The following is a 17,262-nucleotide window of genomic DNA, read 5'->3' as shown; positions in this document are numbered from 1 at the left end:
ATCGATAAGTTTAATAGAGGCCTGGGTTTCAGTAGTTTACCCTGAAGCAATACCTGGTTGCAGAAGAACCACAAACTGAGATTACCCAAGCACCACTTAAGAACAGACCATCCAAAGGAAATGCTGAAGGTTCCAAGATAGGATCACTGCCAGCACACTCACCAGGACACCCCTAAACAAATGTCAGCCACCAATCAGGAGTCCTGAACCTCAGAAACCCTTCACCCCACCTTTACTACTATAAAAACCCAACTCTAACTGAGCTCAAGGCTCTCCGTTTATTCCAATACATTGGAAATGCAGAGAGACAGAGTTTGCGAACTTGCTTTATAAAATAAAGGCTCTTTGCTTTAACAAAAAGGACTCTGTCTCCTTACTGGTTTTGGGGGGACTTCGTGGATGGGGGCATAATAATCTAAGAGAAAAGAGGGCATTAAAAGGCATTTATGCATATGATGGAGTGGGTACCTTGACCTGCTGGACTTGAAATTACAAAGTGTGACGTTAGTATTCCACCATCATCCCCCTCACCTATGTGTAAATCGTGTACACTCGTGGTACTTCTCATTATTCTATTTATCGGAGTGTTGATTTTTAAAATGTCCTATTTTCTAAATATGTTCCTCTCTCATCTCTAATCATCAAAGAGTCCTTCCTTCTGTAAACTTCATTCTTCTCAGACAGTATTAGAAGGAAATTATGAAATCAGTTACACTTATAGCTAAATTGACCACAATAAAATTAGCTTGTAAACCTTACAATTAGTTCATTTTAAAGACCTACTAGTCGCCAGGCAATGGTGGCGCACGCCTTTAATCCCAGCACTCGGGAGGCAGAGGCAGGTGGATCTCTGTGAGTTCGAGACCAACCTGGTCTACAGAGCTAGTTACAGGACAGGCTCCAAAGCTACAGAGAAACCCTGTCTCGAAAAACCAAAAAAAAAAAAAAAGACCTACTAGTCATGTGAACTCAATAAACTTTCATCATACATTTCAATGACTATATGGGTAAGGGATTGTACATGCTTAAAACCCTGTCTCGACTTGAGAGGGAGCGCACAGTTCCGTAGGAATGAATGCGGTTATTAACTTTTCCAAGGAAATGAGCAGCGACAATTTTATCCCCAGACCGCATTATTAATTTCCACATTATGTTTGCAGTCGCCAAGGGGCCGCGATGGGCCTCAATGGCTGATGATGAGCCAAAGGGTTTCGTTTTATGCAGCACGCCAGCTGGTGTACTTCAAGTAGACAAAAGCAGTAGACGCCTTCTGTCTTCTCACCGGCAGCCATCTCTATGGGCATGGCGGCCGTTCGTCTCCCATACTTCGTTTTATTTGTCAAAAGTAAGCTCTGGAACAAACACTTCGCAGAAAACATTTCTGTTTTAATCTCCTCCCAATCCACCCTTTTTAAGATGAATTCTCACCTGAGCCACGTTGCTCGCCTACCTTTCTGTTAGCATCCTATTTCGTGAGCTCCTTTCAGGCTGGATTGGTTATCTGCCCTGCTACCTGTCACCACAACCTCAGTGTTACCTTATTTTCCTTTTATCCGTGCAGATATTTAGGAAAGTTATGGGGGAAAATGTAGCTGGTTGTCATGATGAGCTTGAATGCTAGAAGTAAAAGTTCTATTTTCTTTCATAACTCCTCTCTGTAAGTAAAATTTTGATTTTTTTTTTTTTTGGAAAAAACTGAGGATCGAAACAGCAATTAACAATTTGCAATTTTTTAAAAATATTAACTTGAGAAAATGAAAACCGAAATGCACTTTTATAAGTTTTGGCAACAAATTCAAAATCTGTCGAGTTATACAAAATCCACGCCCGATGCAGTAGTCCTGCGCCAGGCCCTCGTGCGGCGTGAAAACCGCAGTGATGTGTAGATTCCTGGTCTGGGAAACCCTGGCGTGACGTGAGGTGTGGGGGTTCGCGGGGTGCGCTCTGCGGCTGCGCACGAGCCTACGGAGCCTCAGTAGTGGGGTTCCCGGATGAAGACCGAAGAGACGCGCCGTTGCCATGGCAGCCGGGTGCTGGTTGCATCAGGAGCCAGCCCGGGGGTGTCACCCTTGCCTCATCAGAGCTTAGAAAAGGAGAGGTAAGCTCCCGCGGCTATCTCTGTGCCCCCAGCCGCTGCATCTTCTACAGGCAGGAGGGCACTTGGCGGGAGAGGAGGGAAGGAGGACGCAGATTCTGGTGGGAGGACTAGGAAGAGGATAAACGTCTGGGTTAGCGGGGAGGTGAGGTAGGTGAAGCTCTCGAGATGAGCTGCCTTTCCAGGATAAACCCCAGGATCTCCCCAGCCTGGCATAGCATCGCTGTAGCCATGCGCAAGGGGAACCCCTCAGAGAGTGGCTTAGACGCCAGCTCTGAATTTTTGTCACATTATACCCCCTTCTCAAAGTTCTTGAATGTGAAAGGTGGCTTGCATGGAAAAAAAAAATCACTCCTGAATGTTAGCTTCTACACATGGAATGCTATCCATTTAGTTGGTGCCAATTTAGGATGCTCAATACGAATTCAAATCATTGCTTAATTTTATTAAATATTAGTGTCAGAACTTGTAACAGATTGCAATTTAAAAAAAAATATTTCATACTACCGCAGTCTTAATCAGAATGCATCAGGTAGCATGGACCTGATGGTTTCATAATATTGTGAGGTTTTGCTTAACTGTTTTTAAAAATAATTTTTGCTAAATGCTTATTTTATGTGAAAAAGCTTTCTCATTACTGTTTTCTGGGTTCCTAGTGATTCAACAAGGATTGCTTAAAAGGTTATATAGGACAAGACTGAGGCCGAAGTATCAGATTAATGCCTTTTTCAATATTTTTAATCTGGGAATAAAGTTGTCAGCATAATGTGCATATATATATGCACACCTACCCACTCATGAATTTTCACAGACTTAAGAGCAAAGAATTCATTTCTACTGTAGTTCACTACTGAGGGTGGGTCTGGCCTGACAACTTTTGAGGATTTTTATTGATGATAAACTTTAAATGTACGAAATTCACAGTAATAAAGTAGGAAATGCTAAGTCATACAATGATACGGAAGGTATCATTGTATTCCGGTATGTACCGTACGTGTCATATGGACCGTGTCCTAGTGATGGTGATTAAAGAACCGGAGGTTTGAATATCCCGAGACTCATTTGAAAGGCATAAGGGACTTGGCAACAAGACCTCCTGCTTATGTTGTTTATTGACACAAGAGCTGGTGGCGGTGTTTCTTTTGGAGTTAGAGAAATTCACCTACACTTCAGATTTGATGCAACTTCATCTAATTCTCATTCACGTTCCCTATGACTTTTAACTTACATTTGTATGACTTTAATAGCTCCTAATATGTCTGATAGATTTTTATTTGTTATATTGATTCTGGTTTTGAATTTAGCATTTTAGATTTCATATAGGTAATATTTTTTCTAAGTCATGATGCATAAAAATCTTTGTTTAATAGCTCAGAAGTATGAACTATTTCATGCTTGTTATTTATGAGTTCAGAGCTATTATAAAACTCAGAGAAAACATTGAGGAGTTAGTTCTACAGACATTTTCTTCTAATAATAACTTAAACATCTTAATAAATTTCAGTACCCCTTCTGTGAAAAGCAAGTTGATTATGCCAAAACATAATGAGTGTGGAAAAACAGCATTTTGTATATATTTTTGCATTCATGTATATATTATGTATGCCTTTTGTGTTATAGCAAATTTTATTTTATTCTGCGTTATTCATAGTGCCCTTATTTTAAAATGGTGGAGAGGTAGATTGTTAAGTAATTTAACCTGTCTTGAAGGTGGATGTCGGCTCATCCAAGTCACCTCAAAATGTTATTGCCCTCAACTTCTCACTGAGAAATTATTGAAGTCTTATCTTTGAGTTTGTCAAGACAGCCTGTTTTATATTTTTAGCTTAAAGGAATGTGAAAATTAAATATATGGAAAGAGTACAATCAATATTTTAGAAATGATTATTATCCAGTTAGCTGACTCCTTCTTTATCAAATAGCTAAGAACTAAACCTCAACCCAAAGCCCAAACTGCATCATTCGCTGCGGCAGTTTTGCTGATTAGCAGGGGATGGGGAAAATCCCTTCCTAAGCCTCCATCTTCTTATCTACCACAGAAATCTCATAGATTGGGGGTGGGAGAACTGGAGGAGGTGAAAGCATTGTTAGAAATGTCTGCCATGGAAATGCGTTGCCATTGAGGGGTGTGTACAAACACATTTACCCCGAACACTTCCTGTTACATGTTTCTATGTGATAGCTTATCTATGACACTGATTTCTGTCCCCATGCCACCTATCAACTGGCTAAACAGGCACCTTTATCTTTTAAATCTTAGAGCATTGTTCATTGACAAGTGGAAAAATGGATGAAAGTAAATCAATAGATTCAAAAGAAAGTGGGGAATATGAGGATGACTTTGAGAAGGACCTGGAGTGGTTGATCAATGATAAAGAAAAAAGTAATGGCAGCATAATAGAGGTATGTGTAAACCGCCAATAGTGTTCGTGACAGTCACATTTGGAAAGTGCTTCGCCACCTGGAAGGTTTTCCATTAATGGTATCGCAGTTAAACTCCGCAGTGTTTTCTTCATGTATATTGACTAAATACATTATCCCCGTCTTGGAGATAAGAAGTGGAGACATCAGAGGATTTAAATTCTGTGCCTTAAAGCTTGGGTGAATGAGAATTAAAATGCATTTAACAAAGCTCAAGTGATAATGAAATTTTAATCTAAATAAATAATTAACATGATTTTATACATCAAAGGTGAAAGCCTGAAAAAATCATGTGTTTATACTTTTAATATAAATAAATCCTTTAAAAATACAATCTTCCAGCTAATAACTGAAACTTTAAGACAGAATTAGTGCTTGGGAGTAATGAAGATAGAGGGAAAAATAAAGGATTGATCTGAGACACACAAACACACACACACACACACAACACACACACTTGTAAAAGTATATTACCCAGGATGCTGTGCTATTGTTCCGATATATGGAAGGGAAAGTCAGGAAACGTGAACGTTCCCCACCTGTTCCTTTTGCTAGTGTGCTCTTGCGTGCGCACATGCACACACACTCAGCACATATATATTTATATATAATTAATGTCAATAAATGATGATGTAACAAAGAATATGACTGGATATCAAATGAGGTGACTTTAGAAGGACAACAATAAGAATAGTTATTCAGATTTGAGGGAATTAACAGGGAGAGTCTGAGAAAATGAAGACAGTGGGTTTTATAGACTTAACGCTATCTTGATTTGTTACGTGGTAAAGTCATGAATGAAGCAGAATATTTGGGGAAAAGGCAAAAGTGAAGCTTCTCTGAGGCGAGTTTCATGCATCATATTAGAAGTGTCCAGAAGGAGTGGAGGTAGAGCTCTCCTGAGAGGTGAGGTGGAAGCAATGTCTTGCAGCTGGAGCAGCTCCAGATGTGGCGCAGAGGGTTGAAGAGTTAGAGTATGATAATGAGGACTCATTGTTTTCCCGGTATTTCTCTGAGGTGCTCAAAAGTACGGCTTATAATATTATGAGTAAAGTGTAAGCCAGAAGCATTAAATTCTCCTGTGTATAAAGTAAACCGCATGAACAGAAAAAAAAAATCCATTTCAATTGTCCCCCAAATAAATGACCAGAATCTCAATTGTACTGGTAAGTAGAGTCTCATGTCTCTTTTAAAGATGGCTTGCAAGAAGGAAGACGATCTTGACCAGGAATTAAAAGAGGATGAACCAGAAACAGAACACAGCCAACAGCTCTCTGATCCAGACAAACCCCTAAAGGACGAGGCCTCCCTCAGAAGAAATGACTTCATTTCCGTCCCAAGCATTCAGCCGTTGGATCCCATATCAGACTCAGACAGTGAGAACTCCTTCCAGGACTTCAAACAGGAAAATCAGAGAGAGCTGGAGGAAGAAGAGGACGAGGAAGTAAGGAGATATATTATGGAGAAAATTATAGAGGCGAACAAGATCCTACAGAATCAAGAGCCTGTGAATGATAAAAGGCAGCGAAAACTGAAGTTCAAGGACAAGTTAGTTGATTTAGAAGTCCCACCGTTAGAAGACAGCGACACTTGCAAAACTTTCTCAGAAAACGAAAACAATATGTCTGGAAAACTGTCTCAGCTATGCCTTTCTGGTGAAGTAGGACAAGAGAAAGTGCTCCTGTCAGTTCCTGACAGCAGCTGTGAAGAAAACGATAGGAAGATACTGGTAGAGAGAGACGGGAAGTTTGAACTTATGAATTTACAAGACATCGAGAGTCAGGGGTTTCTGCCTCCCATTAATAGTGCTAACAGTACAGACAGTGAAACCCCCCAGTTGCCGCTCAGGTCTCCCACCCCGTCTGCTGGTGTCAAGAAAGAAGAGCCTGCGGCAAAGGTTCACACTGTGGCTTTCTCCCCAACAGAGGAGCCACTGGCTCAAGTCCCTCAGCCACCACCCAACCCCAAGATTCGTCCAAGCTCTGCTGTCAACCCAGATCTAAATAAAAGAAGCAGGAGATCTAATCACAGGATACAGTCTGCCAATGTCTCTCCAGTGACCTCAACGTATTGTCTGTCGCCACGGCAGAAAGAACTCCAAAAGCAGCTAGAACGGAAGAGAGAAAAGCTAAAGAGGGAGGTAAGGAGGAAGGCCAGTCAGTGGGCATTTGTGTTGAAGTGGGAGAGTATTTTTTATGTTTTATCAGTGACACAAGGCAGGGATTTACTTATTTACTTTACTGTTGTTAAAACGCTGGCGTAAGTGTTGAAAGTGTGTGTGCATGTGTGTGTGTGCGTGTAACACTGTCACTACCTTGACCCTTTCTTGTAAACAACACAAAAGATGGTAGAACATCTACATTAGAGCCAGACAAGATTTCAGAAATGACACTGTCATTTTAAGGGTGACCCTTGAAGGCAGGTTATAGGAGATAGGTGAGAATCAAATCTTACATGTCAAAGGGAAGGCACCAAGGAAGGCAACAGGCTAACTTGTATTATCATTATTTTATTTGTGTACACTTCCTATATCTTCTGTGTCTACAATTCCTTGATTTCTGGTATTTTAGTTTTAGATTGAGAGTGGAGCTTGGCTGAGGACGGAGCTCGGTAGTGGAGCAGTGTCTAGCATGCCCCACTCCTGGGGAAGGGAGAGTGGAGCCCGATATCCCTAATGAAATGCTTCCCAATGCCACTTGAAAGCTCACATGACGAGAATAGCAAGGAAGAAGTCAAATGCCACAGCCACACTGACACTGTACGATCACAGAGATTCCGGCTCATATCTAACTTGTAGCTTGGTGCCGTTCCCACTACCCTCTGCTCCTGTCCTCTCCGTGATACCTTACAGATCTACAGAATGGATGGAAGTGGCTTCCTTCAGGTTATGACAGTTAGATGAGTAATTCAGATACAATTTCATTTTTCCTTAATAGTTAACCAAGTCTCTAAGTGAGCTTCTGATAGCAGCAAAAATACTAGTTTAGCAACATCATTGACCTGAAAAACATTTTAATAAAAAATTTCAAACACCTATAAAACAACATAACTCTTGTATCCTTATCAGAAGACTCAAATTTTGGTGTATTTTCTCTGTTTCTTGTTTTTTTTTAAGCTCAGTTATTGCTTTAATTTTAGTATTTTGCTGCTCCGAGGATAGAACCAAGGCTGCTAGGAGCATTCCGTCAACTAGCTACATTCCCAACATTGGTTAAAGTGTTTTTAAAACAAGGCATCTGCCGCATTCTTTGTTGTCTGTATGTATTTCCCACACATTTTTGAGTGAGTAAAGTATTTTATTTCACAACTGCAGTACCTTCATCACACTTAATTTAACAATGAAAACCGCTCAGGCAATTGACAGTGCTTCTAAAATGTGCTGTTGTTTGCATTTAAGTAATTTAGTTAATTGGTAACAAAAGTAACCTAAGAGTTGACAAACAGTGCATAGCATTCTCAATGGCCTGTAAGGAACACCATGTAACTGTACACTTGCCTGGCTTAACTGCCTTACAAAACTTCATTTTTCCTCTTCAGGGAATTAGAGGCCCACCCTATGTGTAAAAGAGAGAAATTCTCATTTGGAAAGTTTTGAGGCAGGGAATCCTAATTTCCGAACTCAAATGGCTCTATTTGACTCACATACGGCTTCATGAACTTTCCACTAACTTTTTCATGATCCCCCTCCCAGGAAGAACAACGCAAAATAGAGGAAGAGAATGAGAAGAAGAAAGAGAATGAGATGGTGTTCAAAGCATGGCTACAGAAGAAAAGAGAGCAGGTCATCGAGATGCGGAGAGTCCAGCGGGCGAAGCAGATCGAAGACATGAACAGCAGGGTGAGAGATGTCCCCTTTGAGACCCAGCATCAGATCAGAAGGGAGTCAGGAGGAGGAACCGGGGCCCAAGCCTAGCTCAGCAGAAGGTGCCCTGTGCACAGACGGCTCCGTCGTTTCCTCAAAGCCTGGCAAAAGTCAGATGATTCTAACTGTATTCCAACTTGCCTAGCCCATAAAATAGAAATTATTAATTCACATTTCAAGGCGTTTTAATCATAACATTCAAAGTGGATGGATATACACACATTTCTGCTTACAAACCTACAGACTGGTGTTGCTTGAGAGTTGCCAGAAATCAAATTTAAAAATGCCAATTTTTTAATTTGTTTTACTTATGTGTATGAGTGTTTTGCCTACATGTATGTTTGTACACCGTGTGTGTGCCCGGTACCTGAGGGCATCAGAAGAGGACATTGTATGTCCTGGAACTGGAGTTACAGAAAGCTGTGAGCTGCCACAGGGGCTGAATCCAGGTCCTCTGGGAAAGCAGCCAAGGCTCTTAACCAGTGAGTCATCTCTCCAGCTCCACAAAATTAATTAAAAAAAAAAAAAACCTGAAATACAGGGGCTGCAAGACTGGCTCAGCCTTTGAGAGCCCCGCCTACTCTTTCAGAGCACCCAAGTTCATTCCCATCACCCACACTGGGTGGTTCCCAGCCACCTGTAACTCCTGCTCCAGGGGATCAGATGCCAGGCCTTGGGCACCCACAGATACACATGCATACACATAAATGAATAAGAATGAAATCATACCATATATTATTTTTAATATTTACCTATCTTGTTTTTAAAAGTTCATTATGTGGTTGCTTTCACTTCATTGTGGACATCTTTCTAGGCCTTTACTTTAACTATCTAACTTCTATTCCATTCTTAACTAACTTGTTCCTCATGTAGGATTAGATAAGTTTCAATATTTTCAGTATTCAGTATTTCTGTAAAGCTGCACATTATATGAAGAACATTAGGAAGACTGCAAGGAAGTTCCTTCAGAGTAAAATTTCAAACTTTTGAATGTTCAGAGTATTAATTTCTGTGACATGTAATCAGCCACCCAAGTTTAAAACAATTTCTAGTTCCTACGCTAGTGAGTGATATATTTTCCACAGTTTATTTACCACAGTTTAGCTAACACCATGTTTGATTTATCTTCCTAGTTTGTCTTGACGTTAACTTAGTTTGTCTTGACGTTAATACTATCCATTCTTGTGTGTGTGTGTGTACAGGTTTGTGTTTGTGATATAGTAAAAAGGATATGAATATTGGTTTCATCCTTAGTTCTTGCCCAGAGCTGCTAAAATCCTGTGTTGCTCCTGGAAGAGCAGGGATGCTAAGTGGGTCTTTTTTTCTAGTATTTGGTTTTGTTGTAGTATTTGATTTTTGATTCTGGTTGCTGGCAGGGAGAACCTCATCCCTGAGGGTTTTCTGAGCCATGTGTGTCTGGTTCTACAGGAACAGCTCTGGATGAGAGCTGATGTCTAGAAACACTAAGTCATGATCAGGGCTTGGAACTTCCTGTTCCTCCTCAAGGATAGGAAGTGGGGAGGGAGAGGCTAACCTGGGCTAATCCATAAACCTTCTATGAAGCCTTCAACAGATTCCTGGCCCCAGGGGTTTGAAGAGCTCCCCGGTTTGTTAAACTGGGTGCTGCTGTCCCCTGGAGCAGATCTAGGAACTTGAAGCCCCTTCCCATTTGCCTTTTTCAGGGAACTTGTTCTTCTGCCTTCTTTATTCTTATGCGTGTGTAAGAGAGGGTATCTGCAGGAATATATGTGTGCCACATGGTGCCTAGTACCCAGGAAGGCCATGAGAGGTCATCAAATTCCCTGGAACTGGCATTATAGGTGGTTGAGTTACCACACTGGTCCAGTTAACTGAACCTGGGTCTTCTGTAAGGGCAGCACTATCTCTGACCTAATAGCCCCTCTTCTTACATTCTTTCTGTTGTGGTTTGGTTTTATTCTGTTTCTTTTTAAACAGCCTTGCCATATAGCCGAGGCTAGCTTCTGTGCAATAAGAGTGCCAAGTGTATCTTTTAACTTGTGAAGAACTTGGTTTCTTTCTGCCTCATCTCCCCAGTGCTAGTGCTACAGGTGTGGCCCACTCACACCTAGCCACATTCCTTTGTAAAGGTTTGTGTGTGCTGCAGGGGTGGGGTGGCTGTACTTGTCACATTGCAGAGCTCAGAATACAGTTTTTGCAAGCCAGTTCTTTCTTTCCACATTGTGGGTGCCTGGCATAGACCTCAGATAGTTAGATTTGGCAACAGACTCCATTACTCACTGAGACATCTGGCCGCTCCTATATCCTTTAGTAACACGGTGAACCCTGAAGGGTAAGTTCTTCCCTGAGTTCTGTGAATTTCTCTAGTAAATTCGTTGAGCTGAAAGGAAAGGTCATGTACACTTATGCAGCTGGTCAGTCGGAATTACGGGTCCAAATCAGTTTTATTTTTCACATTAAGTTTTATATTAAGGGTTTTGATTCTTTACCCATTATATCTGCTGTAAATATTTTTCTAGTCTAGTAATCATATTTTATTACATACTGTTTATTACATTTGTAGGTTTCAGCTCTTAAGAGTCAAGGGATGTGCAATATCTTTGTAGTCTATTTATTGGGGAATCGAGACATTGAATTTGAGAGTTATCAATGAGCAGTGTTTGTTGATTTCAGTTATTTTGTGGTGGTAGTGTAGGTTTTTAATCTCCTTTTTATTTGCTGGTCTAAGATTATTTATTCCCAGTTTGCTTGCATGTAATTAACCTCTTTAGGTTGGAGTTTTCTTTCTAGCACCTTCTGTAGGGTTGGATTTATAAATAGATACTGCTTAAATTTGATTTTCATTATGGAATGTCTTTTGTTTTGTTTTTCAAGACAGGGTTTCTCTGTGTAGCTTTGGAGCCTGCCCTGGCACTACCTCTGTAGACCAGGCTGGTCTTAAACTCACAGAGATCTGCCTGCCTCTGACTCCCGAGTGCTGGGATTAAAGAAGTGTGCCACCACCACCTGGCTGGAATGTCTTTTTTATCTATTATGATTGACAGTTTTTCTGGGTATAGTAGTCTTATCTTAGAGTCTTTGGCACATCTGTCTAGGACCTTCTGGCTGTTAGAGTCTGCACTGAGACAGCTATAATTTTAATATGTTTGCCTTTATATATTACTTTTTTCTTGGCAGCTTTTAATATTTTTTTTTGTTCTGTACATTTAGTGATTATTATATGCCTAGGGGACTTTTTCTGGTCCAGTCTAGTTAGTGTTCTATATGCTTCTTGTACTTTGATAGGCACTTCTTTCTTTAGGTTAGGGATATTTTTCTTTTATGATTTGTTAGAAATGTTTTTCTGAAAATAAATAAATAAAAATAAAATAAAAAATTTTAAAAAAGAAATGTTTTCTGTGCCTTTGACCTGGGTTTCTTCTCCTTTCTCTATCTGGATTATTCGTAGAATTGGTCTTTACATAGTGTCACAGATTTCCAGGATGGTTTATGCCTGCAGTTTCTTAGATTTAACGTTTTCTTTGACTAAGGCATCCATTTCTTCTATCTTGTCTTCAATGCCTGAGACTGTCTCTTTCATCTTTTGTATTCTGTTGGTGGTGTTTGCCCCTGAGGTTCATGTTAGAGTTCCTAAATTTTTATTTTCAGTTTTTTCTCAGTTTGGGTTTTCTTTATTGATTCTATTTCCACTTGCAAGTCTTGAACTTGCAGTTCTTCATTTCACTCCACTGTTTTCGTAGATTTAATAAATGTATTCATGTCTTCTTTCAGGACCTCTGACATATCCATAAAGGCCATGTTGAAGTTCTTGTCTTGTGCTTCTTCCATATTGCATTTCTCAGGGCCTGTTGTAGTAGGGTGGCTAGGCGGTAGTGGAGACATATTGTCCTGGCTGTTGCCGATCATGTTTTCACTCTTCTATCTAGGCATCTGGGTTGGGGAAAATTGAAAATTCTCAGTGCTGACATCTGGTCTTGTCTTGGTTGGACGGGTGTTCCATTCCTGGCTTCTGTTGCCCTCTCTGGTTCTGAGTAGAGTGTGGTGGCCGTGGGTAGCCTGGTAGGAAATGCTTCTGAGGTTCTGCCATGTGTGATCCCTGGGGGTTCAGGTAGGATGTGTTTCTAGGTATTGAGAGTTGACATTAGGAATGGACATGGACTGGGGTGGGGGAGCTGAGGGCCACAAAGGAGAGAAGAAAGTAGGATGTACCACCAAGACCTGCCTAGTCCCCCAGGAATGGGGGCAAAGAGGAAGGAGAGGCTACCGAAGTTGGTCTGCTTCAGAGCTGGAGATAAGAGTGGGGGACTGGATCTGGAGGAGAGGAGGGAGACTGTAGGTCTGAGGATAACCCATCTGCTTCCCTGGCCTGCATGACTGATGGGTTCCCAGGCAATACCTTGAGAGTTGGTAACCTGGACAGAGGGACGGAGTAGTGAGGAAGATCCTGTGTGATCCTCTAGAGATAAGACAGAGAGGAAGGGGAAACCTTGGGTGGTGATCTGCTACAGAGCTAGGGGTGAAACTGGGGTTGGATCTGGAGGAGAGGAGGGTGAGGTGAAGGTGTGCAGTCCGCTGAGCTGCTTCCCTGGCTAGCATTGCTCCTCAAAGTTTATTTTCCTCAGGGCTGATGAGATAGATAACTCAGTAGCTGAGAACACCAGCTGCTCTTTTAGAGACCCTAGGTTCAACTCTCTGCACCCACACATACCTTACATTTGCCTGTGACCTCAGCTCCACGGTGTCCGATGCCTCTGGTCTGTACAGGCACTGCACACACACACACACACACACACACACACACATACCCACATACAGACGTGTACATACATATATTTGCTTGTGATTTCAGCTCCACAGTGTCTGATGCCTCTGGTCTCTACAGGCACTATACACACACATACCCAAACACAGATGTGTACACATACACACAGTTTGAAACAATAAAAAGGGATTCCTAAAAATTGTTTTAATAAAAATTCCATAAAAGGATAATTAGGAGTTTCAAAATTACTACAAATATTGGTACTTTCAGTCTTTATATTGTTAGAGCAAAACTTTCAGTGTCCCAGCTGAAAAAACAGTAAAGGAGTGGATAGGAAGTTCCCTACAGGTGACCATAGCAGATGAAAAATCAAAGAAATGCGAAGGAAAGTTGCCATGTATCCACTGTAGCAGTTTTTCTGCTTGCTTATTGGATGGCATGTGCTGTCTCATGTACAGGAATAGAATCCCAACCAAAACAGGGATATTCTGCCTTCCAGAGCACATGGAGGATGAGGTTCTTAACATTTGAAAATCCTAGAGGGTGGAGCAATGGCTCAGCACCTGAGAGTGCTTGCTTCTGTTGTAGTGCCTCAGAGTGGGGCTCCTTGCCCTCGGGTCAGGTGGCTCACAACTGCCCAGAACTCCTGCTCTAGGGAATCCAATGCCATCTGTGTTTCACAGGCACCTGCACACATATGCGTATACACACAGACACAAACATAAGTAAAAAATAAATATTAAAAAATATTGGAATATAAAATAAAATGTTAAGTGATAAATACTATGAAAAATAAATATGTGAAATCATGTGTGTGTGTGTGTGTGTGTGTGTACATTCAGCAATAATTAGTTTAGTTTTTCAAGGATTTATTTTCACTTTATGGGTGTGGGTATTTTGCCTGCATGTATGTCTGTGTGCCACAAATGCTCAGTGCTGGTGAAGGCCAGAAGGGGCCAGTGGATACCCTGGAACCAGAGATAGAGATGGTTGTGAGCTATCATGTTGATGGGGGAGAGTCTTCTGTTTTGTGTTAATTTTATTGGTTAAATAGAGAGACTGTCTTGGCCCTTTAATAGGACAGAAAATTAGGTAGGTGGAGTAGACAGAACAGAATGCTGGGAGAAAGAAGCCGAGGCAGGCAGTCGCCATGATTCTCCCACCCGACACAGACACAGGTTAAGATCTTTCCTGGTAAGCCACATCTCGTGGTGCTACACAGATTATTAAATATGGGTTAAAGCAAGATGTGAGAATTAGTCAATAAGAGGCTATAGATAACGGGCCAGGCAGTGTTTAAAAGAATACAGTTTCTGTGTAATTATTTCCGGTAAAGCTAACTGGGAGCCAGGCAGTGGGAAGCGGCCCGCCGCACCCCACAACATCATGGGGCTTCTGGGAGTTGAGCCTGGGTCCTCTGGAAGAGCTTAGCAGTGCTCTTAACAGCTGAGCCATCTCTCCAGTCCCAATAATTAGTTTTGAAGATGTACCTAGCAGTTAAGTATTTTCTGACAGATGCTGTTAAAACTGAAGAATGTAGAATTTAAGGAAAAGGTTAACACAGTGTTGAATTACACATTAATAATCTGTGCTCCATGGAATGTTCAGGAACTACTCCAAAGCCTACAACCCATTCCATTCTTCATTTTAGATTATTCTATCTTTGGGGAAAAGTATTTCATTAGGCAAAAAATTCACTTTGAAAACCAAGCCGTTACTTTTCTCCGTTAGTTGATTTCTCAGTAAGACTATTTGTGGCTGTGCTGGGGGTGGATCTCAGGACACTGAGCATGCCACCCAAAGGCTCCTAAGCTCCACTCCCCATTTGCCTCAATAGGATGTGTGATAGTTTTAATGTAATTAGCCCCCCCATAATCACATAGGGAGTGACACTATTAAGAGGTGTGGTTTTGTTTTAGTGGGTATGGCCTTCTTGGAGGAAATGTGTCACTGTGAGGGAAGACTTTGAAGTTTCCTATGCTCAGGATACTGCCCAGTGTGTCAATCAACTTCCTGTTGCCTGTAAGATGTAGGACTCTCAGCTACCCCAGGTGTGCATGCTGCCATGTACCTGCCATGATGATACTGAACTGAACCTCAAAACTGTAAGCCACCCCAACTAAGTGTTTTCTTCATAAGAGCTGCCGTGGCTATGATGTCGCTTCCCAGCTATGACAACCCTAACTAAGACAGGATGAAAGAAAAGAGATGGGCCAGGGCTGCTTCCTTTCAGAGCACAATCAGGGACGGTGGAGGAAGCAGTGCATTTGAATTGGGCTTGGGTGTTCGGCAGACACTGAATTGAGAACCTGCCATCTTGTAGAACTTCGTTAGGGCTCTAAGAGGTAGTGTTAGTTCATCTAGATTAAGCAAATCTTGTGTTTTTTCCTACTCAGCAGGTGAACCGAGACCCACAAGCGGCCTTCCGATTATGGCTTAAGAAAAAGCACGAGGAGCAGATGAGAGAAAGGAAGACAGAGGAGCTCAGGAAGCAGGAGGAGTGTTTGTTTTTCCTGAGAGGAACGGAGGGCCGTGAGAGGGCCTTTAAACAGTAGGTCACTGCGCCTTCACAGTGTGGAAAAGCCAGCACGTCTCTCTTCTGTTATCTGTATCCTCTGTGGTCCTGAGCGTACAGACCCCACTTCAGAGTGTTAGCCTCTGGGAAAGTTGGAGAATGCAGTGAAGGTTGACTCCACTTGTATGAAGTTCCTCCCTCTCTTCTTCCTCCCTCTCTCTCCTCTCTCCATCCTTCCCCCTTCCTCCCTCCTTCATTTCTTCCTTCTCTTCCTGTCTATATCTTTCTAAACCTTTTATTAGAAAAGGAAAAGTAAATGTGCATTGAGGACAAGGACGATCACTTCATCATCCAAAAATCTAACCATGATTATTAGCACTAGAATACCTGTCTTCTAAATATTTCTTTGCAAACTTATTCACAAGAAAATAGACACTGTTGTCGGGTGGTGGCATTTGATCCCAAGTATAAACTTCCTTCTTCAATGAGCCTGGGAAATAAGCTTGAAATATTTAGTTACTACTTTAGCAATTTTTTCTTTTGACCCCATTTCATTATTTAAAAATGTTAATTTTGTATGTTTATAGATGAGAAGCTTACAATATGATAGTCACCAAATCTGACCATGCCTCTTTCTACAGGTGGCTCAGAAGAAAACAGATAGAAAAACTAGCCGAGCAACAGGCTGTCAAAGAGAGAGCCAGGCAGCTCCGGTTGGAAGCACGGCGCTCCAAGCAGCTACAGAGCAACCTGTACAACATGCCCGAAGCCAAGTCTTTCCGCTTTACTGACCACTACAACTGAAGCTGTCTGGGAAAGCCTGTATTGGAAGGTTCTGTCACCAGAGTTTTAGATGTCATTTCCCATGGAGCCTGTGTTTCGACAATACTCAAAATTACAGAGTGAGATTTGTCTTTTGGTAATGCTGATGGTGAATTTTTATTGTCTTCACACTAGCACAAAATAAACGTCTCTCACAGTGTTGAGTGTGTTGTGCTGCCTTGTAGTCTGTTCAGCAAACTGAACAATGAAGGGACTCTGTGTTCTACCTCTAAACTGTATTAACATTGCTACCCAGAAGGCCAGAAGAAAGCATACATTTCCATTCCTAGTTCCTGCGATCATTTAAAATATCGCAATAGAGGGACAGCAACATGGCTGTCGATAAAGTCACTTGTCACCAAGTCCGATGACCTGAGTTCAATCCCTGGACTCCACATGGTGGAAAGAGAACTAGCTCCTGCCAGCTGTCCTCTGACCTCCAAATACGCAGTGGAGCACACGTCCTACATCCCTACCACAAACTAAGTAAATGTAATAAACATATAAATCTTTCAGTAGAATATGTCGGAATGACAAGTTTCTATCCAGACTTTACACAAAGTTTTGTTTGTCAAAGTTGGATTTTAGTGCTGGTGACTTAGAGTGTAGAGCAAGTATCACCTGTCAGTACCATCGAAAGGCAACAACATAGTTTTTCTACACTTAATTCTACTTTGTGCATAAAATATGTCTAATAGTGTTTTAAAAGTCATTGTGAATGCTTTACATAATACAATCCTATGACCTCCATTTGTCTAACGTGTATGTGCACACACATGCATTTATTCACATAACCTCTTAGTGTG

At 41.5% G+C, this 17,262-nt stretch overlaps 1 protein-coding gene across 1 annotated transcript; it reads left to right on the top strand.

Moving 5' to 3' along the window:
- Window positions 1–1,988: 1,988 nt before the first annotated feature.
- On the top strand, window positions 1,989–17,016 carry Ccdc181 (coiled-coil domain containing 181). Its single transcript, XM_057770240.1, has 6 exons — window positions 1,989–2,098; window positions 4,356–4,498; window positions 5,712–6,656; window positions 8,208–8,354; window positions 15,516–15,670; window positions 16,276–17,016. The coding sequence occupies exons 2-6, from the start codon at window positions 4,382–4,384 to the stop codon at window positions 16,436–16,438; spliced, it is 1,527 nt and encodes a 508-aa protein (XP_057626223.1). The 5' UTR covers window positions 1,989–2,098; window positions 4,356–4,381; the 3' UTR covers window positions 16,439–17,016.
- The last annotated feature ends 246 nt before the right edge of the window (window positions 17,017–17,262 follow it).

This window comes from Chionomys nivalis, chromosome 5, assembly GCF_950005125.1.
Source record: "Chionomys nivalis chromosome 5, mChiNiv1.1, whole genome shotgun sequence".
NCBI classification, from domain to species: Eukaryota; Metazoa; Chordata; class Mammalia; order Rodentia; family Cricetidae; genus Chionomys; species Chionomys nivalis.
The sequence above is the reverse complement of the archived record's forward strand: the minus strand, read 5'-3'. Positions and strand labels throughout refer to the sequence as shown.